At 38.7% G+C, this 27352-nt stretch overlaps 1 protein-coding gene across 3 annotated transcripts in view; it reads right to left on the bottom strand.

The window, feature by feature from the left end:
* TUSC3 (tumor suppressor candidate 3) overlaps positions 1-27352 on the bottom strand; it is a 188723-nt gene that overhangs the window by 112942 nt on the left and 48429 nt on the right. For all 3 annotated transcript variants that reach the window (XM_058669865.1, XM_058669864.1, XM_004597839.3), the window contains exon 2: positions 17313-17482. In XM_058669865.1, coding sequence (XP_058525848.1) covers positions 17313-17482 — 170 coding nt within the window. The remainder of the gene's footprint in view (positions 1-17312; positions 17483-27352) is intronic.

Genomic DNA, 27352 nt, shown 5'->3' with positions numbered 1-27352 from the left:
TACACAGCGTGAAGGAACAGCCGCAAAAAGTAGGAAAGAAAATACAGCACGCCGCGAGAAACCTGGTGAGTCACGATCCCAGGCAGGGGGAAGGCGGCAGAGGCTCTACCGCCCCAGGGAAAACAGAGGCGGCCGGAAGGATAGGCGCCCACACCGACAGGGGCACCAGTCCCCTGGAAGGCAGGAGCCCCCAGAGGAGGCTACTGGACTGATCATTGGGTGCATCATCCCTGCAGAAGTGGAGGAAAAGCAGGGGAGATTTCCCAGAGGCTTGCCTACCCGCTGCTCAGCGGCTGAGGGAGAGTGCAGAGGGAACAGGAGCGGCGCTGTGGGACTGGGGCTCAGAGATCCCCGTATCGGCTCTGAGCTGTGGACTGGCTGCGGGAGAGTCAGTGGATCCTGTTGCTGGACTAGCCCTGAGCCCCAGAGGCTGGGCAACGCTGGACAGGGCCTCACGTCCTGGTCAGAGGAGCGGACTAGTGGGGGCACATTTTACCTCAAGGGCTCTGTGCCTCTCAGAGATCCGCTTCTACCCTTGAGAGAGTGCAGCTGAGGAAGTGGCTTCTTCAGGGCAGAGTCCCCAGCTGGGCTCAGCTAGAGAGGCCAGACCAGAGCGGGCTCAGCTGAACTGGCCGGACAGGTTTTCCCAGCAGGAGCCCACTCGGAAAGACCTGCCTGTGGTGTTGCAGCCCTCAGCGGAGCAGCGCTTCCGAGTTTGGCACTGGGGCCGCGGAGATTTCCAGCCCAGCACAGGCCGGGGTTGGGGATTTTAGACTCCGAGCAGCAGGAGCCCCTGCTGTGCTAACCTCAAACCCTGAAGGAGAGTCTCGGCTCAGCACTGAGGCGGAGACCCCCGCTGTATTAGCCTTGTGACCCAAAGCCCAGGCGCGGCTCAGCAGAGTGAATCTGTAGGGCACTGCCTTTGAGAGGGAGCCACAGGGGAAGGGGCCTGGCACTGGGGCTGGCCCACAAAGCCTCCTGACCCAGCTCAGGGCTGTGATCTACAGACCCTGAAAGCAGCTGGTGACTCAGGCAGTAAGCCCTGCTGGGCTCAGCCGGAGACCCCAAACCAGAGCCAGCTCAGCTGAATCACCGCTAAAATCTCAAAACAACAAGAAGCAAAAACACAATGAGGAGAAGTATCAGAAAAAGCAATGACCCAGAGGAAAGATCAAGCACTCCCTCCCAATACAACCAAAAACTAATCTCAATATCTGAGATGCAAGATGAAGACATAGAGGAACTATCAGATAAGGACTTTAAGAAGCTAATGATGAAATTCGTCAGAGAGAGTGAAAAGCGCTGGGAAGAGTCTAAGGCATTCGAAAACCATATCACTGCAGAAATAAATCAAATCAAAAAGGGAATCCTCGATATAGAGCACAAAATTGAAAGCCTAACCAACAGAATGAACACAGCAGAGGACAGAATATCAGAATTGGAAGACAATCAGAATGAAAGGCAGCAGCTCATCAAACAGTTGGAGACAAATCTAGAGAAAGCCAATAGGTCCATACAGGAAATGAAAGACAACCTCAAAAAATCAAATATTAGAATAATAGGCCTTCCCGAAGGAGTGGAAAAGGAGACAGGCTTGCAACGGGTGCTCAATGAGATAATACAGGAGAACTTCCAGAATATTGGAAATATAAATCCAGCACAAATCCAGGAAGGGCAAAGAACCCCCAGGAGATACGACCCAAACAAATCGTCTCCCAGACATGTGGTCCTCAAGCTACCTTCAAGTGAACACAAGGAAACAATTCTAAGACAAGTAAGAAAAAAGGATAAGATTACTTTCAGGGGAAGGGAAATCAGGATCACAGCCGACCTATCAGAAGAAACGCTCCAAGCAAGGAGAGAATGGGGTAAAACCTATCAAATCCTGAAACAAAACAACTGCCAACCAAGAATAATGTACCCAGCAAAGCTCTCATTTATATTTGAGAATGAAATTAAATACTTCAACAGTAAAGAGAAACTCGAAGAATACATCAACACGAAACCAGCTCTGGAAAATCTCCTCAGGAAGGTGCTAAACCCAGAAAGAAAAAATACAAACCAAAATCAAAGATGGCAAATGGGAAGACCTCCCCACTAAAATCCATACAAGAAAAGTCAACCAATCAAGAACTCTAATAGTCGCAAATACACACTTGCATACTTACACTCATGGCAGCCCAAAACCAATTCCTTTCAATATTATCTCTAAACACAAATGGCTTAAACTCACCAATCAAAAGGCATAGATTAACGGAATGGATCATCAAACAGCACCCAACTATATGTTGTCTACAAGAGACACATCTAACCAGAAAATCCTGTAAGAAATTTAAAGTGAAAGGATGGAAAAAGACATTTCATGCCAATGGACGAGAAAAAAAGGCTGGCGTAGCTGTTCTAATCTCAGATGACCTAGACTTCAAGCTGACAGACATCAAAAAGGACAGAGAAGGACATTATATATTGGTGAAGGGACTGATCCATCAAGAAGTAATTACAATCGTGAACATATATGCACCTAATTCCAATGCGCCTAGCTTCGTGAAGCAACTACTTACAGACTTAAGGGGAGACATAGATACACACACAATAATAGTGGGTGATCTTAACACCCCACTAACAACTATAGACAGATCAACAAAACAAAAACTCAACAAAGAAACAACAGAGCTCGTACAAACATTAGAACAACTAGACTTGGTAGACATTTATAGAATTTTTTATCCTAAGACCACAGATTATACATTTTTTTCAGCAGTGCATGGCACCTTCTCCAGGATCGACCACATGATAGGACACAAAGCAAATCTAAATAACTTCAAAAAGATAGGAATCATACCATGTACCCTCTCAGACCACCACGGAATGAAACTGGAAATCAGCAATTCAAAATGTCCCAGGAAATATAGAAACTCTTGGAGGCTGAACAATATGCTATTAAACGAACAATGGGTCAGGGAAGAAATTAAAGATGAGATCAAAAAATTTATGGAAACCAATGAAAACTCTGACACAACATTCCAAAACTTGTGGGACACTGCCAAAGCAGTGCTACGGGGTAAACTCATCGCAATTGGAGCTCATGTCAAGGCCCAAGAGAGTCGCCAAATACAGGAACTAACCACACACCTCCAGGAATTGGAAAAGCAGCAGCAGATGAGCCCCACACACAACAGGAAACAAGAAATCATCAAAACAAGGGAGGAAATCAACCAGATAGAAATAAAAAAAACCATACACAAAATCAACGAATCAAAAAGCTGGTTTTTTGAAAAGATAAACAAAATAGACACCCCGCTGGCCCGTCTGACAAAGAAAAAACAAGAGAAAGCAAGAATTAACAGCATCAAAGATGAAAAAGGCAACATAACAACAGACATTACAACCATTAAGAACATAATCAGAAATTACTACAAAGCACTGTACTCCAACAAATCAGAAGACCACCAAGAAATGGAAAAGTTCTTAGACTCACACAACCTGCCAAAACTTAGCCCAGAGGCAACAATCAACCTGAACAAACCCATAACTGAAGCAGAGATTGAATCAGTGATTAAAGACCTCCCAACAAAGAAAAGCCCAGGCCCAGACGGCTTCACTCCAGAATTCTACAAAACATTCCGAACAGAACTAACTCCAATCCTCTACAAACTCTTCAAAACAATAGAAAAGGAAGCAACCCTTCCAAACTCATTCTATGAAGCCAACATCACCTTAATCCCAAAACCGGGCAGAGATCCTACAGAGAAAGAAAACTACAGACCTATCTCTTTGATGAACATTGATGCTAAGATTCTCAACAAAATCCTAGCCAACAGAATTCAAAAACACATCAGACAGATCATTCATCCAGATCAAGTAGGATTCATCCCTGGAATGCAGGGATGGTTCAACATTCGCAAATCCATAAATGTGATACACCACATCCAAAAACTGAAAAACAAGAATCACATGATAGTATCAATAGATGCAGAAAAAGCTTTCGACAAAATTCAGCACAACTTCCTGCTAAAGACCCTAACCAAGGTAGGCATAGATGGAAAAATCCACAACATAATCAAAGCAATATATGAAAAACCCAATGCCAGCATCATACTGAATGGAGAAAAACTGGAACCCTTCCCACTGAGATCTGGAACAAGACAGGGATGTCCGCTTTCTCCGCTGCTATTCAACATAGTTCTAGAGGTACTCGCTGAGGCCATAAGACAAGAAAAAGAAATCAAAGGAATCCAAATGGGAAATGAAGAAGTCAAGCTTTCACTATATGCAGATGACATGATTCTTTATATGGAAGAGCCAAAAGGCTCAACACAGAGACTACTAGAACTTATACGAGAGTTCGGTAGAGTGGCAGGGTACAAAATTAATGAACAAAAATCAACAGCCATAGTGTATGCTAACAGCCCCAAGTTGGAAAAAGATCTAACCAGCAAGATACCATTCAAAGTAACAAAGGAAAGCATGAAGTATCTGGGAATTAACCTAACCAAAAATGTAGAAGACTTATTTGAAGAAAACTACAAACTACTTAAAAAAGAAATTGAACAAGATCTAGAAAGATGGAGTAACATCCCATGCTCCTGGATAGGTAAAATCAATATCATTAAAATGTCTATACTGCCAAAAGCAATATATACATTCAACGCAATCCCAATCAAATTGCCCAAAACATTCTTCACAGACCTGGAAACAATGATCCAAAGGTTCATCTGGAAGCACAAAAAACCACGAATAGCTAGAACCATTCTCAAGAACAGGAAGTTAGCAGGGGGAATCACAGTTCCGGACCTCTGGACATACTATAGGGCAGTGGTTATCAAAACAGCCTGGTACTGGCACAAAAATAGAGAAGAAGATCAATGGAGCAGAATAGAAACACCAGATGGGAACCCACAGAAATACAGCCAAATAATCTTTGACAAAAAGACAAACGACAACCCAGGCAAATGGGAAGGTCTGTTCAATAAATGCTGTTGGGACAACTGGTTGATAGCCTGCAGAAACAAAAAGATAGACCCACATCTCTCACCATATACTAAGATCAAATCCAAATGGATAAAAGATTTAAACCTACATCCAGAAACCTTCAAACTTTTGGAAGAAAATGTTGGAAACACACTGGAACACTTAGGGGTAGGCCCTCACTTCCTAAAAAAGACTCCAAATGCAGTAGAAATCAAGACCAAAATAAACAATTGGGACCTCATCAAACTAAGAAGCTTCTGTACAGCTAGAGAAACAATCAACAAAGTAAAAAGGCAACCCACAGAATGGGAGAAGATCTTTGCACACGACTTAGGTGATAGAGGGCTGATCTCCAGAATATACAAAGAGCTACAAAACAACCAAAATGTCAAAACAAACAAGCCACTCAAGAAATGGGCACGGGAAATGGGCAAACACTTCACAAAGGAACAAACCCAAATGGCAAATAAACATATGAAAAAATGCTCAAGTTCCCTGGCAATAAGGGAAATCCAAATTAAAACATCAATGAGGTACCACCTAACGCCAGTAAGACTGGCCCATATGAATAAAAGCACCAACAACACTTGTTGGCGAGGTTGCGGGGAAAAGGGAACCCTACTCCACTGCTGGTGGGGCTGCAGGCTGGTACAGCCTCTATGGAAATCAGTATGGAGAACATTCAAACAACTCAAATACAACATACCGTATGACCCGGCAATAGCACTCCTAGGAATATATCCAGAACACTTGTTTTATGAGAAACCAACATGCACTCCTATGCTCATAGCAGCACAATCAGTAATTGCAAAGACATGGAAGCAACCAAAATGCCCATCAACAGAGGATTGGATAAGAAAGCTATGGTTCATCTACTCCATGGAATACTACTCAGCTATTAAACAAAACAAAATGCAGTTCTTTGTGGCCAAATGGGCCAAACTGGAAACCATAATGCTAAGGGAAATGAGCCAATCCCAAAAGGTTAAATACCACATGTTTGCCTTAATTTAAGATGACACGATGTTATGTATAACAAGTTATGTTATGAATGTTATATGTTGTGTATAAACCTAAATTGAAATGTCAATGAGGTGGTCACAGAAGGTGGATAAGAAATCGCATTTACTTTTACCATATTGGTTACTCGTTACTATGTCAATTAATTCCATGGTGATGTAAATTTTTGCTGATGGTATGTTGGAGCTTTTAATTGATCGGGATGATAGTCTGCTGGCTCTGTCTTCAGACCAGAGAGTGTATACCTAAGAAGCCGTTGAACTTATCTGGACAATAAGATGCTGGACTCTATGTTTGGTATACGCTTGCAATGGGGGAATCTCAACTGAACTTGAACTGTGGTTATGCAACAAGGTGGAGGAATCCACCATGGTGGGAGGGTTTGGGGAGGGGTGGGGAGAATCCCAGTACCTATGAAACTGTGTCACATAATACAATGTAATTAATGAATTTAAAATAAAATTAAAAAAAAAAAAAAAAAAAAAAAAGTGTTTCAGATAATAAACCTACTTTTTCTAGCTCATCTGTAGCCACAACCATGTATTAAGAAATGAGTTTTTCCGCAATGAGAATATTCTCTCATTTCACTCAGTAACATCCTACTAAGCACATAAATACAATATCCTGAATTTCACATGATCAAGCACTAACATGTAACTTTCATCATAATATTATCATTTGTCCACAAAGAAATTTATTTGTTGTTGGACTGCAAATGGTAAGAACAAAAGAACAGTTAGAAAATATATTTGTTTCTGAAATAGAACACCAACCTACAAACTTCTAAAACCCACATAGTTAAGATGCTAACGGTATACCATAAATGAAATTCAACAGATCTTGAAGATGCAAAAGTGGTGGTGGAGGGCAGGACATGCAGGAAAATGTCAAGTGGAGACTGTGGAAAAGAAAGGAAGAGGTATCCTAGCAGAAGGAGAATCAGGTATTGAGTGGGACAGGGAATCAATCTGAGAATGAGATCTTAGCTGAGTTGAAAATGGATTGCAGAGAAGTATAAGGAAAGGTACTGAAAGATACAAAGGAATAAACATAGCAGTCTTATAAATGCATGATATGGTGGCACAGCACATTAAGCCTCTGCAAACCAGCTGCCCACATGGGTGCTAGTCAAAGTCCTAGCTGCTCCACTCCAGTCCAGCCCCCTATTAATGCACCTTGGCAAGCAGCAGAAACAAACTTTTTTTTTCCAATGTACACCTTTGTGTGAAGCGGGAGGGAATTCAGAAAATACAGAATTGTGTAAGAGGCCTGGTGGCATAACAAGGAGGAAACAGAAGAGAAAGTTATGGAAATTACACTTCTCTGGGAAAAAGAAAGGATCTCAGAATCAGAGCTGGGTGAAGAAGAAAAGGAAGCGTATTGCACTCAACAAACCAGAAAGGATCCTTGCCATGCAAAACCCTAGCCATAACTCCACATATAGACTATTATTTACTGTCCAGGAAAAAAATTTTTAAAGAAAATCAAGTGACCAATGCCTTCCATACAAGCCGACAAAAAAGAAGTTCAAATGCTAAAAACTGGAAAAAAAAAAAAACCTGAAACATGATTCTCCAGCCTGAAGTAGAAAATGTACTGGAAGGCACTGAAGAAATCTTCAATCAGGAGTGAGATACAGAGTCCTGAAGTAGAGAGATGAATGAACAGGGACAGCACTGGAGCACGGCAGGTAACCTGCATCCAGTATGCATGCCTGTACTAACTACTGCACTTTCTATCCAGCTCCCAGCTAACAGTCTGGGAGAGCAGCACAGATGGCCCAGGCGTTGAGACCCCTGCACCACATGGGAGATCTGTACGGGAACAAGCCCAGCTCCTGCCACTGCAGTCATGTGGAGACTGAACCAGCAGGTGCGGGGGGCGGGGAGGTCTCTCTAACTCTGCCCTTCAAATAAATATCTAAAACATAACAAAATAATACATACGCTCCAAAAACATAGAAATTAATGAAGCAGAGCTGCTGTTTTAAACTGTAAATTCCTAGAAATAAAAGAAAACCTAATTCACATACTTTAGCCGCTAGGCCACGGCTGCCGAGCCCCTAATTCACACACTTAGAGAGCCTTCTGTATACCTACAAAAGGTGATCCAAAACAATCAATTCTTAGACAAAGTTTCACCTTCTAATTGAAAAAAAAAAAAGCTTTAAAAATGCATGTGGTCAAATGCCAAGGCGAAATGGCCTGTGCCAGTAGGGAATGAGGCACCCGACCAGCACACCTCCCACTGGTTTAGGTGAGGGACCAGTGTGTGATGGGCAGAGCCGGAAAGGGCTGCAATACTCATTGGTTCCAATGGAGGTCAGGGCTCAGAATAGAACCAACCCAGGGGTTACAACCACCAGCTGATCGGAGTGATGGACTGTGGCGGGCACTGTGCTTACTAGTACATGTAGGAGCCTGGACTGGGAACACCTCAAAGTTTCTTTGGGGATTCCCCTGAACAAAATGGAGGAATCAAAACATTAATCAAGAAAAGATGGAAGATGGAGTAGATCAATCAACCACCTCAGCTATATGTTGGCAGCAAAATACTGGACAAGGGGAAACTCTAAGGTGGCCTATGTCAATCAGTGGACTCTGCACCAGTCTCATCGTACCTGGATTGTTGCTGATGGTATGTTGGAGCTTCTAATTGATCGGGGTGATGCTCTGCTGGCTCTGCCTTCAAACCTGAGAGGGCATCCCTAAGAGGCCGCTGAACCTGACTGGACCGTGGGATGCTAGACTCTATGTATGGTGTGTGCTTGTAATGAGGGAATCCCAACGGAACCTGAGCTGTGGTTATGCATCAAGGTGAAGGAATCCACCATGGGGGAAGGGTTTGGGGTGAAGCGGGGAGAATCCCAGTACCTATGGAATTGCGTCATGTAATACAATGTAATTAATAAATAAATGAGTAGAGAAGAAAAATGCATGTGGTCCTCAAGGCAAAAAGACAAAGCAAATCCAAGTAGGAAATTAGGTCGGCACCGATTTTGTAAATCATCACAGAAAATAAAATTCCTTGAGACTACTTAAGCCCATTCAGCACAACTCTTCATTTCTTCAGCAGTCTAAGAAAATGCTATCCTCAGAACTGATCTAGAAAATGGAGGCCTGATCTCTACTTAAATAAGGCAAACTGCATTTGCAGAAGACAAGTAGTAAATACGGAAAACTCAAGAAGAGCAGTAAAATAAAACATAAAGCATACAAGAATTCAGTAAAGCAACACACTATGACAGCTTTCATATATTCACATATAGCTACAATAATACAGTGGGAAACAAAGTCCCAACACAGTTCAATAAAGTAAAATGAAGAAATGAGTAAAATATGAAAGAGCCAATCAATATTCTTAAAAGACTGGAAGAGAAACAAAAATCCTATTTGTTCTTCAGGTGAACTCAAACCTCATACAGCTGTCAATTCTCACATAAATATGTGAACTCAGTGCATTCAAAGAAACGTATCAGTGCTTTTTTTCCTGAAATCACATAAATTGGCTCTGAAGTTGAAATAGGGAAATAAAAATACAAGACCAAACTTGAAAACCCCAGAAAAAGATAATGGACACTAAACCTAAAGTTATAAAGCTTTTATGATTAAAACAACAGTACATAAACAATGAAATCAAATAATTTTTAAAAATTAACCAAAGCAGGGCTGTGCATGAGTACCAAATAAATTAACAATGCATAATAAAGGCATTCTCTCTAACTGTGGGGAAAGTGTACCTATTAACAAAAATTGCTTAGAACTAGTCTGCGGGAAAAAGTTACGTTACGATCTTAGTTTTATACCACTTTAAAATAAAATCTAAATACAACAAAAACATACCTGTATCTATAAAATGCACAAAATGCAACTTTATGTAGCTGAATAATGCTGCTCTCCTTCAAAAAAAAAAGTCTCTGTATTAAATCCTGCAATGTGTTGTTAGTTACTTTACTTGGTTCGAAAAAGAAAACGTCTCTGCATATGGCAGTCAGAGGAAGGTGGGACGACACAAGGCTTAGGGCAGAGACAGAGAACCCGAGAGAGGCTGAGTAAGACACAAGAGCAGACCAATCAACCAAAACATTACTTCGGTGTAAAATTATAGATGTAATACTTATGAGAACTCTTCTATAACCTAGGTTAGGGAGAGCTGAGAGAAAATCTTATACCACAGAAAAAGAACAAATCTACCTAATATACAAACAGCGATTTGTATAAAAGAAAACATTTTAAAGAGGAACAAAAGACACATGCACAAAATTATTCATTGTGGCATATTTACATAGGCAAAAATATTCGTAATAATCCAGAGGCCTGTTTCATTTCGTTTTCTATTTCTATAGCTGAACACTAGGTGATCTATAAAGAACAAGGTTTATTTATCTCACTGTCTGCAAGCTCAAGTGTGAGGGGTACATCTGGTGCAGGCCTCAGTGCTCATAAGGACACCTTTCAATGTCCCAAAGCGGTGCAGGGCATCATGTATCAACAGGGGCACCTACATCAGACAAAGCCAAACTGGCTTTCTAAGAGACCCACTCCGCAGACAGCTGGTGCATCAGTGTAAGATACAGTAACCCAGAGGTTCCCCCGGCCACACTACTACCTTGTTACTAGGAGATCAATTTCAAGATGAGATTTGCTGGTGGCATTCAAACAAGAGCGATTGTCATCTACAACAAACGCATGAAATCATCTAAAATATCAATAGAATGGTTAAGCCAGAGGGCAGTACATGCTACCAATATGAAGTGGGGGAAGTGGGGGGAGAGGGGGAATGGGGTACACGAAATGCAGAGAATGACTTCTCACTCATGTTTAATCATACATATGTTACATTTTCACACACATATGTATATATTCACGTATGCATGAATGTGTGTAACTTGATGTACCATGGGATTGCACGCGCAAAAGGTAAAATTAAACATCAACATTTTAACGAAATAAAGTTAAAACTGAATAATAACGGAAACACATGTTCAAACCCATATATCAAAAGAAAGCATAACCAAGGAAATACAGTAAGTTATAAACACAATATTTTGTACATTCTTTTCTTTTTCTTTTTTTTTTTTTTAAAGATTTATTCATTTTGGGCTTGGCAGCGTGGCCTGGTGGCTAAGGTCCTTGCCTTGAACCCATATGGCCGCTGGTTCTGATCCCGGCAGCTCCACTTCCTATCTCTCCTCCTCTTAGTATATCTGACTTTGTAATAAAAATAAAATAAATCTTTAAAAAAAAAGATTTATTCATTTTATTACAGTCAGAAATACACAGAGGAGGAGAGACAGAGAGGAAGATCTTCCGTCCGATGATTCACTCCCCAAGTGAGCCACAACGGACCGGTGCGCGCCGATCCGAAGCCGGGAACCTGCAACCTCTTCCAGGTCTCCCACGCAGGTGCAGGGTCCCAAAGCTTTGGGCCGTCCTCGACTGCTTTCCCAGACCACAAGCAGGGAGCTGGATGGGAAGTGGAGCTGCCGGGATTAGAACCGGCGCCCATATGGGATCCCGGGGCTTTCAAGACGAGGACTTTAGCTGCTAGGCCATGCCGCCGGGCCCTGTACATTCTTTTCTAATGTAAAAAATTATTAAATAAAAACTAGGCAGCTTAATTCACAGGTTTTATGTCATAGGTCACATTGGTGTTGTGATTCCAAAACTTCAATGTACTTGGTAACACAGCATCAATGAGTATCTATATTTCTAGAACTCAGCAGTTTTAGAAAATGGAGATAAACATCTGGAAAAGGGAAAAAGGAAGAACTTTATGTTTTCCTATACCAGATAAATGAGGTAATATTTCTAAAATATGTATGTGCAAGTAATGATGTACACACACTAATATACTCATCCCCCTCCGAACTCTGTCTACTCAAATGGCTGAAAACAACACTACCCCAGCAACAAAAGTACCGAGCTCAGCTCTTGCATTAAACACTGTTTTCCATGGAAAAGTTGTCAGTGCTCCTTGGGAGAAGCACTAATACTACTTCCATGGAAGAGAACATGCAAAGTAACCTTAAAACATCTTATTCCAAGCAGCAGACAAATGTAGATGCATCATGATTCAGGAACTGGTCCACAAGACCAAATCTAGGACCACGTAACCATGAAGAATCATCACAGCAATGCATTAGTCAACACCAAAGAACCAGGGAACTGAGACGATCCTAGTAACAGAAAAGCAAGCAGAGGCTCTCCTTTATGCCAATTAGTTGATATTCTTTCATAGAAAAAATGACAGGATTTTTAAATCACCATTTTACAATCACCTGCATAATGCCATATTCAGGCAAGGGTCATCACTGGGTAACAATGGATGCGACAGCCACTGGGTAAATATTTTCTAAGAAAAAAAGATAGTCATATGATCATCAAATACGTTCCTAATCCACTTTTCTCTGTAAAATTCTTACTGCAGGGGAAACCATACTTCTATTAAGAAGATTTCTGGCAACAAGTGATCATTTAGGTTCAAAAAGTACTATCTGAGGCCCCATTACCCTGAAAGACTAAAAAAGATCAATAGTCTTAGTTGAGAAAACAAAAGCAAGATGCAAACTACAAATCACATGACAAAGGCACTTAGGAGAGGGACTCAAATGTAATCCTTTGTAGTCACAAATCATACCCTGACAGCTATTACAGCTTAGCAAATTATTAGAGTTTTGAACAAATTAACCTCTTTAACATTCAAAAATGGGGGTCACTGTATTTCAGTCTCAGTGTAATGAAGAATCGATGATTCCGTGTGTGTGTCTGTGTGTCTGCGTGTGTATGGAGACAGACACTTTAATGGAAGATTCTACATATCTGACACATAATAAACAATCTTAATTAGTTGAGAGAAGAAAGACATTAGCGAACATCTAATTTGTCAGTAAGAAATTATTTTCCACCCTTTTCAAAATACTTTTGTAATTTACTAACGTTTGCAATCAGTTGGAATCCAAAAAAATTATCTATCTTCAACACATCCTCAAAAGTTTTGTTATACATACACCTTTCTTCTTTCCACAAATGGCTTCTAATTTTGCTCTATAAGGATTTTTTTTCTTAACAATTGATCCAACAGCAAAACCTAAAAACTGGACATTGTACTGCTAAATTTTTGGGTAAATTCTGAAGATTATTGACTTCAAGGGACAATATATCTAGAAATTTTACAATTATGAGGACTACTCCCTACAGTATAATTTCATAAAGGAAGTTTAGAGTTAACACTTTAATGGAGGTGAGAATTGTATTGAATAGTCTTAATTAACAACTTTATTTGGACAAGAAATTTGATGTTAGCACTCAGGGAAGTGAGAATTGAATCCTGAGATTACTGACTGTGTGAAGGAAGAATAAATGTTTTTTAAAAAGAACTTATAAGGAAGTCAAAAGCTCATTCACTAGCATTTCAAAGAGAAATAACCAGAGAAACTAAACTGACTCTACGAGACAATTTTGCTTTTTTTCTTAATGGAAAACTTTAAGATTTTTTAAAAACATAGGGCTGGAGTATTGGCTCAACTGGTTAAACCTACACCTCCAAGCACCACGTCCCACACAGGCACCAGTTTCCATCCCAGCAGCTCCATTTCTGATTCACCTCCCTGCAGTCTGGGAAGGCAGCAGAAGACAGCACAAAGCCTTGGGACCCTGAATCCACGTGGGAGACCTGGAAGAAGCTCCTGGCTCCTGGCTTCAAATCAGCTCAACTCTAGCCACTGCAGCCATTTGAGGAGTGAACCAGTCGATGGAAGATCTTTGTCTCTCCTTTCTGTAAAGTTTGCATTTTCAGTAAAAAAAAAAGTATATATATTTATATATATATATATATATATATATATATATAAACATATATATTTATAAATACGTAATCACAAAAGATATTTTCAAAACATGTCTAGGAACCTATCTCAATGTATCTTCCATATGTTTTGAGGCCTATTCTATAGTACAGAAATATAACTTCAATATTTTTACTAAAATTGTGTTCTTGGAACTCTGCTGATCTTTCATCTGGCCACCATCATCTTGCCAGGTTTTGACTCACTCTGTCGTTGATCACACGTGTCACCTGGGATCAGACCTCAGGCTCCATCATAAGGAATCAACAGAGTTCTCCTTTCAAGTTTAGATGACGCTAAAATACAAATGTATCAACTCCACCCAGGAAGCATCAAACATACTACCATCAGCTTCAGTCTTCCACTCCAGTTTCAGGATCATCCTGAATAACACAACACACCAAAAAATGTATAATCTAGACAACCCCCTAATCTCACAGCTTCTCAAGCTCTTCTATCCCGTAAAAGATTCAGCTTCATCACTTTTGAGCAATTCCCTCATTTACTGGGAATCCTTTTTTATGAAAACTTCCTTATTTTTAACTCATCCTGCTTCTTGAGAAAGCTGCTTAGTGGAGACGAATTTGATGGGATCACACTAACCTGTCACCTGTCTTGAACTCCCACCTTACTTTGAAATCACATATTTCAAAGACACTCTCTTGGCACTCTAAATCCCCTTTATACCACAAAGCAAACAGGGTAATCCCACAGAAAAGTTGTTCTTGCTCATAACTTGCAGAATATGGGGTCAGAAAATCAATCGGTTTTATACATTCTTCACAAAACAGTCAAGTCTTCTAATCCTATAAAGAACTCCCAAAGCTACATGGCCATCGATGCAGTTAAATGATTCCCTTCCCACTCCTCCTCAGTGAAGATAAAAACAAAGTTGTAAGTGATGAACTTAGTGATCACTGCAGTTAATCCTTTGGTCTTTTCACACAACAATTATATAAGAATATCTGGGTATAGAGTCGATAAATCTTCCAACATTGTAAACAAACCTCCACTTGTTCTGTAACAACTCCAATCATACCTTGATTCATGAAAATTTTCTGATAGCATGAATCTTTTTCTTACGTAACCAAGACACTTCCAAAATTCTACAGCTTACAAAAATTTAGCTATAATAATTAAATAAGCAAAAAGCACATATATTAAGGCCATGAAAAGCTAAATACCATTAAAAAATTAAGGATCCGTATCGATAAATTACAAAACCTAAGCTAAGTAAATATGCTACCTGTAGGGTGTGTCTTTAGGAATATTTTATTGTTTGTCATCAAACCACCTATAATTATATGTAACTGAAATAAATTGTAAATAAAATATTCCTAGATTACCATTACAAAAAAGTGTGACTACTGAAGTGTACTTCATAATAGCACTAATAGAGAATCAATATTTCCTATTTCAGAAGCCAAAACATAAAATACATATATCTAATGAAGCCAAGAGCCATTTTTATATTTTTATTGGAAACTGTAATTCTATTCCAAAGTGCCAAATTGATTTTATTTCACCTGAGTAGTGTGTTAGACCATTCCTTAAGGTAGACACATTCTATTCACATGTGCTAGCACAATTCTGAAAATAACATTGGTATTTACTTGAGTACAGAGCCTCAGAATTGACAGAAGAATCTGATGGTGTGGTGTTTCAAAACGCTTATTTTGTAGCCATCATCACACATACATTCATGACTATGTTGTGATATGCTGTGATTAATACGTTGTAAGATCAATCCCAAAATTTATAGAACACCAAAATTTCCAGTCTGCAAGCTTGTCTGAATGAAACAGGTTCTTTTCACTGTCATAGGTTACCAATAACCCAAAATTCTACTATAGCCCAAAACAATTTAAACACATAAACTAAATCTCTGAGAAGTCTTGTCACATGGACCCACAAAATAACTAGTGCTTCTTCTGGGAAAAAGAAGTAAAACATGTAACATAAAGTCCCTGGACGAGAAATTCTAATGCCAAATGACTGCTGGAAAATTCTAAGAAACATTTAAACAACTAGCACTAATTTTACATAATCTCGTCCAACAACTAAAAAAAAAGTCTTTTGTTTTGATATCACAATAAATGAAAACTACCCACCAGAACTTATCATGAACTTAAATGCAAAATTCTTCAATAAGATATTAGAAACAACACAAAAATGCATAAATCAATAATATAACATAATTAAATAGGATTTATTACAGTATGCAGGATTGATATAACAAATAGCAATCAATGCAATTCACTGTACCAACAGGCTAAAGAAGAAACCATATCAATTCACATTAAAAAAATGTTAACAAAACTCAAAACTCATACATAATAAAAACAAAAAGGACACTAGGGAGTAGGTGAAGCTTCTCTACTTGATCAAGATCAGCTATAAAAATTAAATATATATATATATATATATATATATATATATATATATATATATATATATATACACACTTCATCAAGGTCCCATCAAACTACAGAACACAGAAAGGGTAAAACTTTTAGGGGAAAAAAAAAACAATAGGAGAGCCTTGCACAGTGGCATCCAATATGAGTACCATTTCCAGCCCCAGCTACTCCACTTCCAATCCAGCTCTCTGCTAATGTACCTGAGAAAGTAGCAGAAGACAGACCAGGTGCTTAGGTCCCTGTACCCAAGTGGGAGACCCAGAGGAAGGTCCTGGCTCCTGACTTCAACCTGGCTCAGCTCCCACCACTGCAGTCATTTGAAAAGTGAACCAGCAGGTGAAAATCTGTTCATTCATATTCTCCATATTCTCTTTCTCTCTTGTTTTCTCTGTCTCTCTGCCTTTCAAATAAATAAAAATAAATCTTAAATAGCAAAAATTGAGACAGTATTTAGGATTCACAGCTGAATCAGTTGTTCTTCAATCTGACTGGTAACTGGACCTAACGAAAATTAAAACATGCAATAATTCTGTAATGAGGATGCATCACAGATTGGGAGAATATATTTGAAAAGCACATATTTAGCAAAGGCCTAATATGTAAAATATTGAAAAACTTTTTAAAACTCATGACACACAAAAACAAACGTACAAAAGACATAAACAGACAGCTCAGAGAGAACATGAGAAATAAGCGAATAAAAAATTCCTGTCATCACAGTTTCTAGGTAAGTGCTAAATAAAATCCCAACAAAATGCTACCACATTTTCTATCTAAATGCCTAAAAAAACAGTGATAACATCAAAGTCTGGCAAAGGAAAACAAGCCAACAAAAAAGTGACCTCACTTACTTATACACTGCTATTGGCAATGTAAGATAATGCAACCACACTAGAATCATTTTGACAATTTATTTCAAAAAAATAACCTCTCATAAACCAGCTTTCACATACTTTAACGCTGATTCAAAGAAAAGTTCCTACATATTTATTCTAAAATAATGAGATAGCCCTGGGACAACAGTTGTTAACATTCAAAAACTATCCAAACATTACCTGCACACAGAGCACTGCCGCTGAGGCTGCAGAGCGGTGAACATAACAATCATAGAGTAGTTTCGAGGTGGCGCCTTTATAAATTTTCGGAACTTATCACCATTCATCCGGAAGATGGAGCGCCTAGAACTCCATTCCATCAGCTGCTCTACTTTTTCAGCTAAAAGGTTCTGCAAATAAAGACAGGAATTGAAACAGAATTAAAATCCTGAATTTCATGTAAACACCGCATGACTGTTATCACGGTTGATCTTGACCCTGCTTAATTTCAGGACTCACTGGCTAGGGTACCCCTGACCTGAGGATGGCACGCCCTGAGCTGCTCTTCCTGGGTGTTCTTTGGACCTCACACTTCCCGAACTGCTTGCTGATCCAGAAAAACTACTGAGTGCCTCAACAGAAGTTTGCTCTGCTTAGTCAAGGGCCAAGTAGAGGAGCAGCCTAGTAACAGAATATTTGCTGTAGTACTCCACGCAAACCCATGGGGAAGAATGAACATTAACCATCATTTCAACCCTTACTAGAAAAGGTTTAATAGGGATCTCACCTGACAAGTTCCCTTAATATTAGTATTTACCAGCAACACCACCAGTGAATCTCAGATACAAAGCTGAAACCATGAGCAAAAAGTGCTATATAAATCTCTTTACATTAAGGTCAAAAACAGAAAATATATATATTCTGGTTAAGGACAGGGTTCTCCTGGAACAGAGGGACTGCAGGGGGCCAGGTGACAGTGGCACAGAAGTGAAACCTACATACTAGAGACAGCCTGCTGCTGGGAAGAAAACAGCACACTAGCTCTGCGCAGGCTCCTCTCACCTTTAAGTCATTCATTCCGTTGGCAAGTCTAAGAAGGATGACCTCTACAGGTTTTACCTATCTACCAGGAATATTCCCTGTCTTTGCAAAAGCAAACAAGACTCAGAGGACAAAACAAAGACACTTGAACAGAGCCATTTTAGAACATGTTCTTAAAGCTACTGAGGTGAAATTTTTCAATCATTTCCCTCTCGGCTGGAAAAGGGACGTGGCACCCATGAGACATTCAGAGACACTGGGCCATGTCTTGGATATGTGCCTATGTGAGTGCACGTGTATCAGTAGAGGCATCCTACCCTGTGTTACAGCAAAGGACCTGAAATGCTCAGTACCCACCACAGCCAGGCACAAAGGCCAATGGTAAGAAATCAAAAGTGGGGAGGAAAGGAGAAGAACCTGGCCAGGAGCAGGATACCTGGATTAGTAACAGGTCAGAGCCCTCAGACACCACACAGCACGGCAACCACACGAAACGGAAAAACTATGGCTAATTAAATAAAAGTATTACAATCTCAAAAACAAGTGGGTTGAGTTATAAAAATGCTACATATATACACAACCAATGTGCAATGATACTGATTAAACTCAAAGTTCAATAAGGTTTACTTTAGAAGGTAAGGCTCTGCCTACTTAATACCCCAAAGTGTTGAAAACCATAAAAAAGAACATGTTGTAGCTGTTCCTAGCTTTAATGAGGAATCAAATTAAACATATTTTCCAGATAATTTTCTTATAGAAAAGTATTACATATTTAATAAAAATATAAAACATCAATATAAAAATCTAACTTTTACACAATCATTCCTGGAAAAAAAAAGCAAATTTCAATTATATAAGACCACATCAAAAAGTCTATGGCAAGCAGAAATTGAGAAGTAAATTGAGTTTGGTGCAAAAAAAAAAATGAAGTCCATGCATGTGAGTTTGCCGCAGATAATATGGAAAATACATTTTAAATATGAAAACAGATAACTCATCAGTCTGCCTCAATCTGACAGACCCACTGTTAGTGGAATAATCTTGCATATTAATGTGTGATTATTATGCATCTATAATGAAAAGAATGCTATGCATCTTATTTCTGTAACACTAACTGGTAATGGCTTTAGCATCAACACACAGTTTTATACCCATACCTACCTGTATAGAGTGTGTGAGTAAATGGCTTTGTCTACTGCTGACCCAAGGATGGAAACCAGAACACAGTTGGCACACACTGATCTCATCAGAAAAGGAAAAAGACATCTATAATCACAACCTTCTAGGAAGGAATTCTACCATTGTTACCTTGAGATAGGTAAGCCTGGCAGGACTTATGGATTAATGAGGTTAATGTAAGTGTTCATGCTTCATCTCTTACCTAATGGTTTTTATGAAATAAAACAGGCAATACACTATTTATAAACAAACTAGCATAATATATATACCAGTTAACAAAAAAATTGAGAAAATTTTTTCTCAATTGGAATTTTTGTCCCAATAACAAGCCATTTCATACCAAAAAAAAGAAGAAATGGCATATTTCATTAAGCAAAACAATCAAATTGTTCATCACAGAATGGAAGGTAAAAAGATATCACTATTAATACTTTCATAAACAAATTACCTTACAGGTACAGTTTAATGATGATCAGATGTATCAAAGCAAAGATGCAGTTTCACATCATAATTCGTATCATAATAAAGACTTACTTTCCACAGGGTCACCAATTCATGTGTCTCTTTGCCATTCATTGTTGTAGTATTTATTATCATACCTGCTATCATCAACTGCTATAGCACAACTTGCTTAATAAACCAAATTGCCAGATGTATACCATTTTGTAACTGGGAGAAAGGCTACTTTCAGCTTGGAAAGTATTTCATTTTTAAATACCAGATCCTATGTATCAGCAGGGCATTCTCAGATCTAAGTAAAATATAGCATAACTACTGCTTCTAGAAATCATATTTTGATTAAGCACTATACTAAATCAATTACATCATAAACTGATAGTTGAATAAAGACTACTAACAGTAATAAAGCAACAAGAACACCCAAATGAGTTACACAGTAAGACAAGTATTCTTGGTATCAAAGATACAATAACCCATGTGTACCATAAAGAGGGAGAATCAAAAATAAGTTTAATCAGCTAAAACACAGAAATTTTACATTTCTACAGACAACACTATCTACGCTCTTACTAGAGACTCTAAATTGCCATTGTCACTACATTAAAAGTTTAAAAAGAAACTAAAAATGCATTAACCAAATCACAGTGAAACATTGAGAGCTAAAGAATATTGAAATATCTAGACAAAATCCAGCTTTGACAAGTCCCTAAAGATTTTTTTTTTTTCTGAGTGAAAAAAAAAAGAGGAATTCAGCCCTGACAGGTACATCAGTATCTGCACACTTCCACTAAGGTATCATCAAGTAAGTTTGCCAGCCCAGTGATATCCAACTCATTCACATCTGAGCACAGAGAAAAGTTTCCTTGAGAAGACACTCATTCGCAAATGCATGCTTTTTTTTTTCAGAAAGAAACTTTCACATGACAGTATGACAATACTCAATTACATGAACTTTGTCTACAGACTCAGTAACAAAAAAAAAAAAAAAAAAGAAAAACTACCAATAACACACATTTAATTATGGTTTTGTCAACTGGAACTCTCCTCAGAAATAGTCCTTCATTTGAGATATACCCCAAGACATTCAAAACATGTTGAACTCCCAATAAACCCTACAACACTTCACACAGAGACACGAGCTGAAGGATAATTTATAAAAAAATTAATAAATCATGGAGGAACTGGTAACTTGGGGATCCTATTCAAGCTCTACCACAGAGAATTTCTTGCTTTAGTTTCTCTTTGTACTACTCATTCTCTGGTTATAAAACAAAACACTAAAGGAACAATTATTTATAAAAACTACACATCTGTCCCAATTATCTATGCGTACACCTGTCTATACACACGATTGGTGCAACCATACAAAAACATGAATTACCATGGCATTTTTACAGTAGTATTTCAAAACATGAATACCAATTTTAATATTTTTAAGATTTCCCTATTTACAAAAATACAGAAAAACACATTTACATAAACACATGAATATATGTTCCTTATGAAAATAAAGTGCATGAAGGGAGGGGGAAGAACAATGAATGACTCTTCGATTTGCTGATACAGCTTTCCAAATGATAGCCAACAGCTAAGCAAGGGCCCGGCCTGGGCCAGGTGCCAGGGAATCTATTTGAGTCCCTTAACTAGCTGGCAAAAACCGAGCACTTATGTTATTACCTGCTGCCTACCATGGCTCAAATCAGAAAGCAGCTGGATCAAAGATGAGGCAGTTATCCACACCGAGCCTCAAGGGAATGGTATCCGATTTGCAGCAACAACAATCTTCTTCTAAAAAATTAATTTATTGGGGAGGTGACAGTGAATAGAAACTAAGAAGGAAAACACTCTCTCATCTGATTCTTCATTCCCAAATGTCCTAGGACAGGGAACTTGAACTCAAACCAGGGCTCTCATATGGGCAGCAGGGGTCAAATTTCATGAGCTGTGACCACAATGCAGGGCCTGCTTCAGCACCTGGAGCCGGACACCATGTGCATCTCTGATGTGAGATGCCGGTATCTTAATTGCTAAGTTAAACATTCCTCCTTCTTGCACCTTAATTTTATAAAGTAAACACAACAATACTCTGGTTTCTCTTCAGATCGTATAAATCTTTCACATTTCACAAAGTAAACACAACAGAAAATATCATACACTGTTTTGAAATGTTTTGTTTTGGACAGCAGTACTAACTTAAAAACATAAAACCAACAACTACAAGTAATTACATGAATTTAGATACATCATGAAGTAGATTTCATACCTAAAATACTAGGACCTCATTACATGATACAAAATGAAGTGATAACCATAATTAATTACGTCTTTTTAAATAAGACCTTAAAAATACATAAAAAAAATCCAAACATAGTTACATGACAGAAAGCAATAAAAATAGGTAGAAATAGGGCCCTGTGCAGTAGCCTAGAAGCTAAAGTCCTCACCTCGCACGCTCCAGGATTCCATATGGGCACCAGTTCTAATCTCAGCAGCCCTCCTAGTCCACCAGGCCAGGCCCTCAGCTCTCACTCTCTTCTTCAGACTTAGCTGACTGAAGCCTCCATACACCAGCCTGCGACTCTCAAGGCTGTGGACCTGGCTGTTTCACATTTTTTTATCAGATATCTCTTTTGCCCTCTCTTGTTGATTAGTAAACTTTACTGTTCTTTTCTAAGATGCTAGTAAGATAAAAATTTCAAATAATAGTAAAATTTGGGCCCAGCGCAATAGCCTAGCAGACAGTCTTCACCTTGCACATGTCAAAATCCTATATGGGTGCCTGTTCTAATTCAAGCAGCCCTGCTTCCCATCCAGCTCCCTGCTTGTGGCCTGGGAAAGCAGTCAAGGATAGCCTTGGGACCCTGCACCTGCTTGGGAGACCCAGAAAAAGCTTTGACCTCCTGGCTTAGGATCAGCGCAGCACCAGCCATTGCAGTCAACAGGGGAGTGAATCATCGGACGGAAGATCTTCCCCTCTGTCTCTCCTCTCTGTGTATCTGGCTTTCCAACAAATATAATGAAAATCTTTTAAAAAATAAAAATAGGTAGAAATAAAGAGCATAGGGAAGCAATATTAGGGACTAGGATGCCTCCGTTTTCTGTGAACAGTCAGAACATTTTATCACAACTGCCATTAGCTGTACCTACGAGGCCTTGCTACACTGAAGTGGCGGGACTGTAGCTGAGGTACTATCTACTTTAACACTACAGGGGAAAACAGCGGGGGGCGGAGCCAGAAACAGGGATGACAGGAAGGGAAATCCCCGTGCCTATAGAACTGCACTATGAAAAATAAAAATCAAAAAAGAGCAAGTTAACACCAACTACAACTAAACAAAACTGTCTTTTTGACGATAAAGACAGGTCACAGACTCGTGTAAATAGTTGCAAACAGTTTGCCATCAATATCAGTAGCTGCGCTTTATTTTTACTATAAAGGGACAACAGTTTGATTTTTTTGCTTTGTTTATGTAGGTTGTCCTTGTGACTATTTTACACTATGAAACTGCCTCAGTATCATACCTTACTATTAAAAGACAGCACCATCAGAATGGGAGCCATGACATACTCTGTGCAATCACAACACGACGTCATTTCAATGACCCACAGTCATAAAATAAGCTGACCACCCTGTTTTAATTCCATCACTGTATTACTTCTGTCACAGTCTTCGTAAACTCTTTCATAAAATTTTGCTGTTATTGAATAAATCAATATACCACTTTAAAACACGTGCCAGATATGGAGAATCAGGGCAGTTGTTAAAGCATACAGCAGGATCTGCTTCCAGCAGTACAAAGCCATCTGTCCTTGCCCTCTTGGGACAAGTGATCCAGATGAGATGGCTGTTTTCGAGGTACAACAGTCACCCTGTTTAATGCTACACTGTATCATGAACAATCTCTACTGCTCTAGAAGTGACCCTTCTGAACTCTTCACCGTAACAGCAACATGCTATGTGCTATGGCTTCAGGAGAGCCACACTAGAATAAAAATAACAAAAAATTCCAAAATTAGGGTTGCCTATACAACAAACTTTTGACTCAGTAAAATATGCAGTGATAGAATAATTTAAATCAAGAAATAATACACAGAATTCAACAATAATAATCCATGAAACATTTTATAAGATTTATACCACTTTTCTCATAAACTTAAATAGGATTCAGTCTATCAAATTGCTTCTAATTAGCAGGAACAACTCAAGCTTTTTCTGTAGAACAAAAATTTTCCTTTGGCTAGTTTGTATAAGACATGCACTGGTTAAAATGATCGCAGCTACTTAGTAACTGTAAAAACATTAAAATCACCAAAGATTCAGACACATATATGCAGAAGACATGGAATAACCTAGCTATAATACCCAAGTTCCCTTCTAAGACAGTAACGCCATTACCACTTTTCCATGAAACTCTTCAATAGAAATAACTATTTAATACCTAAATTTATCACCAATAAAAAGTTACAGAATAATATAAGGTAAATGGGGAAGGAGAGATTAATGTAATAAACAGTAAATCTTCATGGAGAAGGGAGAAATTATTTGAGGGCAAAATCTAATTAAGTGATTAATCAAAACAAAGAACTTAGAATATTAAACAATGGTAAAAGATGAACTGTTGACTATAGCATTTTTAAATGTAAATACATTTAAACATTTTTAAAAAACACTCTGGCATTTACAGTTAATCCCAATATAGTTATTAGCAGCACTGCCTTACACTGTCCCAAAGAGAAAAGACATAGTTTATGCAAGTTAGAAATAGTTGTTTAAGATTTTTGACCCTTGAGGCTGGTGCTGTGACACGACAGGCTAGTCCCCCACTTTCAAGTGCTGGCATCCCACATGGGCTCCAATTCGTGTCCCAGCCACCCCCACTTTCCCTCCAGTTCCCAGCTTGTGGCACGGGAAGACAGTAGAAAAAAGGCCAAAAGCCTTGGGACCCTGCACCTGCACGGCAGATGTGGAAGAAGCTCCTGGCTCCTGGCTTTGCATGGGCTTCCATTGCGGCCGCGCGAGGGATGAACCAATGGATGAAGATCTTTCTTTCTGTCTCTCTTCTCTAACTCTGCCTTTCTAACAGAAGTAAGATTCATTTCATGTGATATAATTATACAAGTTAATTTATAAAATATTAAGAGTTGAAGAAAAGAACTAGGGTGAAGTGTAAAAGTATAAAATATCCCAATCTTTTATGAACTACAATTAATAAATTAATACACAGTAGCATTTAAACTCATGAGCTCATCTATATGTGATAAATTACAATGAAATTTACTTTCGAATCTGGGTGGTGAAAGTTTGAGTTCTCACTGTAAGTCTTAACATTTCTACTGCTGAAACTTCAAATTGTTAAAGGTTTAGTTGTAAAGAAGAGGACTAGAGGAGTAAACTTGTTTCTGCCTGATAAAATTTTTTTAAAGATTTCTTTTTTATTGGAGAGTCAGATATACAGAAAGGAGGAGAGACAACAGAAGATCTTTCATCCGATGATTCAGTCCCCTGTTGACTGCAATGGCTGGTGCTGCTCTGATCCTAAGCCAGGAGCTTCTTCCAGGTCTCACTTGCAGGTGCAGGGTCCCAAGGCTATCCCTGACTGCTTTCCCAGGCCACAAGCAGGGAGCTGGATGGGAAGCAGGGCTGCTGGGATTAAAACAGGCACCCATATGGGATCCTGACATGTGCAAGGTGAAGACTTTATCTGCCAGACTATTGCGCTGGGCCCAAATTTTACTATTATTTGAAATTTTTATCTTACTAGCATCTTAGAAAAGAACAGTAAAGTTTACTAATCAACAAGAGAGGGCAAAAGAGATATCTGATACAAAAGAGTAGTACAAAAACAAGGAAAAGTTGGTCCTCTCAGAGAAATGTGAAACAGCCAGGTATAGGCGTTAGTCATGGTCCATCCCTTTGCTGTTTCTACACTAGTCTTGCCTTGTTTTGACTGAATCCACTCTCTGAAGCTATACTCACTTACCTTCAATCTAACCCTATTTCTCGATCAGGATGCCGTGCGAGAAAATGAGGACATTCATTACATTCTAACGTGCACAGTTACTATTACATTCATCTTGATTGACTAACACCTTAGTTCATTTTGGTGAGAATCGCCTGGAGTGTGCATCAGAAGTTCTTCAATAGCCAGAGTTTTATGTATCTCTTGACTAAGAAACTGAAGAAAGCAATCCCAGATCGTTTAAATCTAATTTTGTGAACCTTTAGAAAGAGGAGATACAAGAAACCAATACAAGTCCAATAAATAAAACCACATTCCTGGGTGCAGTAAGATAAAGTCTTAAGCTTTTCTGGTGATAAAGATGCCCAAAATGGACAATTTTAGGGCTACTGAGTTACAACAGAGTAGTCAAGTCCAGGCTACATACAGAACTTATGTTTGCCACCATAAACAGCAAAAAGTTTCCAGGGACTTACTTTTACTTTCTCAATAGAAAAGCAAAAAATAAAATTTCTAAAACTACAAAGTATCAGTTCTGCAATTACGTAATTAAAAAACTCCAGTACCTGTACCATGAGAGGCTGATCCTCTTCTCAACGACTAACCTGTATATATATAATAAAGATGTTCTTCTATTTTAGAATTTTAAGAGTTTTGAGAAAAACAAATAAAAACCAAACATACCCATGCATACACATCCATAAAACACAATTATAACCCAATAGATGTTCACTTGAGCTCTGTTTAGAACTAATTACAAGATACTGTCAAGTTGCATGTTCAAAGCTAATTTTACCAATTTATTTTGGCAAGTGTAAATTTAAGTCCTAATTTTTCCATAAGATTATCAACATTAGTGTCAGACTTTAAACTACTACTAAGCTCTTAAAGTACAAAACAGTATTGCAATCTTACTGTGTTTTTCATGTCTGTAATTATCAATAATATTGAACATATTTTAATATGTTTATTAACCACTAAAGTTTCATACATGAACTGCTTGGTCAAAACATGTATTTTCCAACTGGCTTGTCTTTTACAGGTTTGCAGTTGTTTTAATGGCAATCTACCTATACATATACATTTACTTATACTCTCCGTTCCAGAAAGTTTTTTTTTCTATTGTAGCAAAACTGTATGGACCTTCATAATTTGCTGTCCTTGGAATTTTATCTTAAGACTTTTTCTATCTGCCTCAGTCTCACAAAATCTTCTTTTATTCTACTAACCTACATGTTTTACTTGCAGCTTGGGTTTTTGGCTTGGCTTGGCTTTGTTTTGTTTTATGAGAAACAGAATCCGCGTTCCATTTCAATGATTAAACACTCAAAAGATCAGGACTGGCCATGGCCAAAGCCAAGAATGAGGGGTGGGTACTGAACACACAAACTGACATGACGCATCTGTCTAACTGGAATCTCAACGAGGCCAAGCAGGGAGGGGTGGGGAGAGGTATTTTTCATTGTTTCTAAGAATTAGTAACCTATTTTTTTTCCTGGATCATTGTTGTGCTGATTTTCTTCATATAAAACAACTGCAATGAGTGTTAATAATAGTGGCTAGCCTAGACTGAGACCGAGTTGACATGACGTATTAAGTATTACACACTAATATGTTTTTGCTCACGCCCACCAAGATACA

The sequence above is a fragment of the Ochotona princeps genome, chromosome 11 (assembly GCF_030435755.1).
Source record: "Ochotona princeps isolate mOchPri1 chromosome 11, mOchPri1.hap1, whole genome shotgun sequence".
NCBI classification, from domain to species: Eukaryota; Metazoa; Chordata; class Mammalia; order Lagomorpha; family Ochotonidae; genus Ochotona; species Ochotona princeps.
The sequence above is the reverse complement of the archived record's forward strand: the minus strand, read 5'-3'. Positions and strand labels throughout refer to the sequence as shown.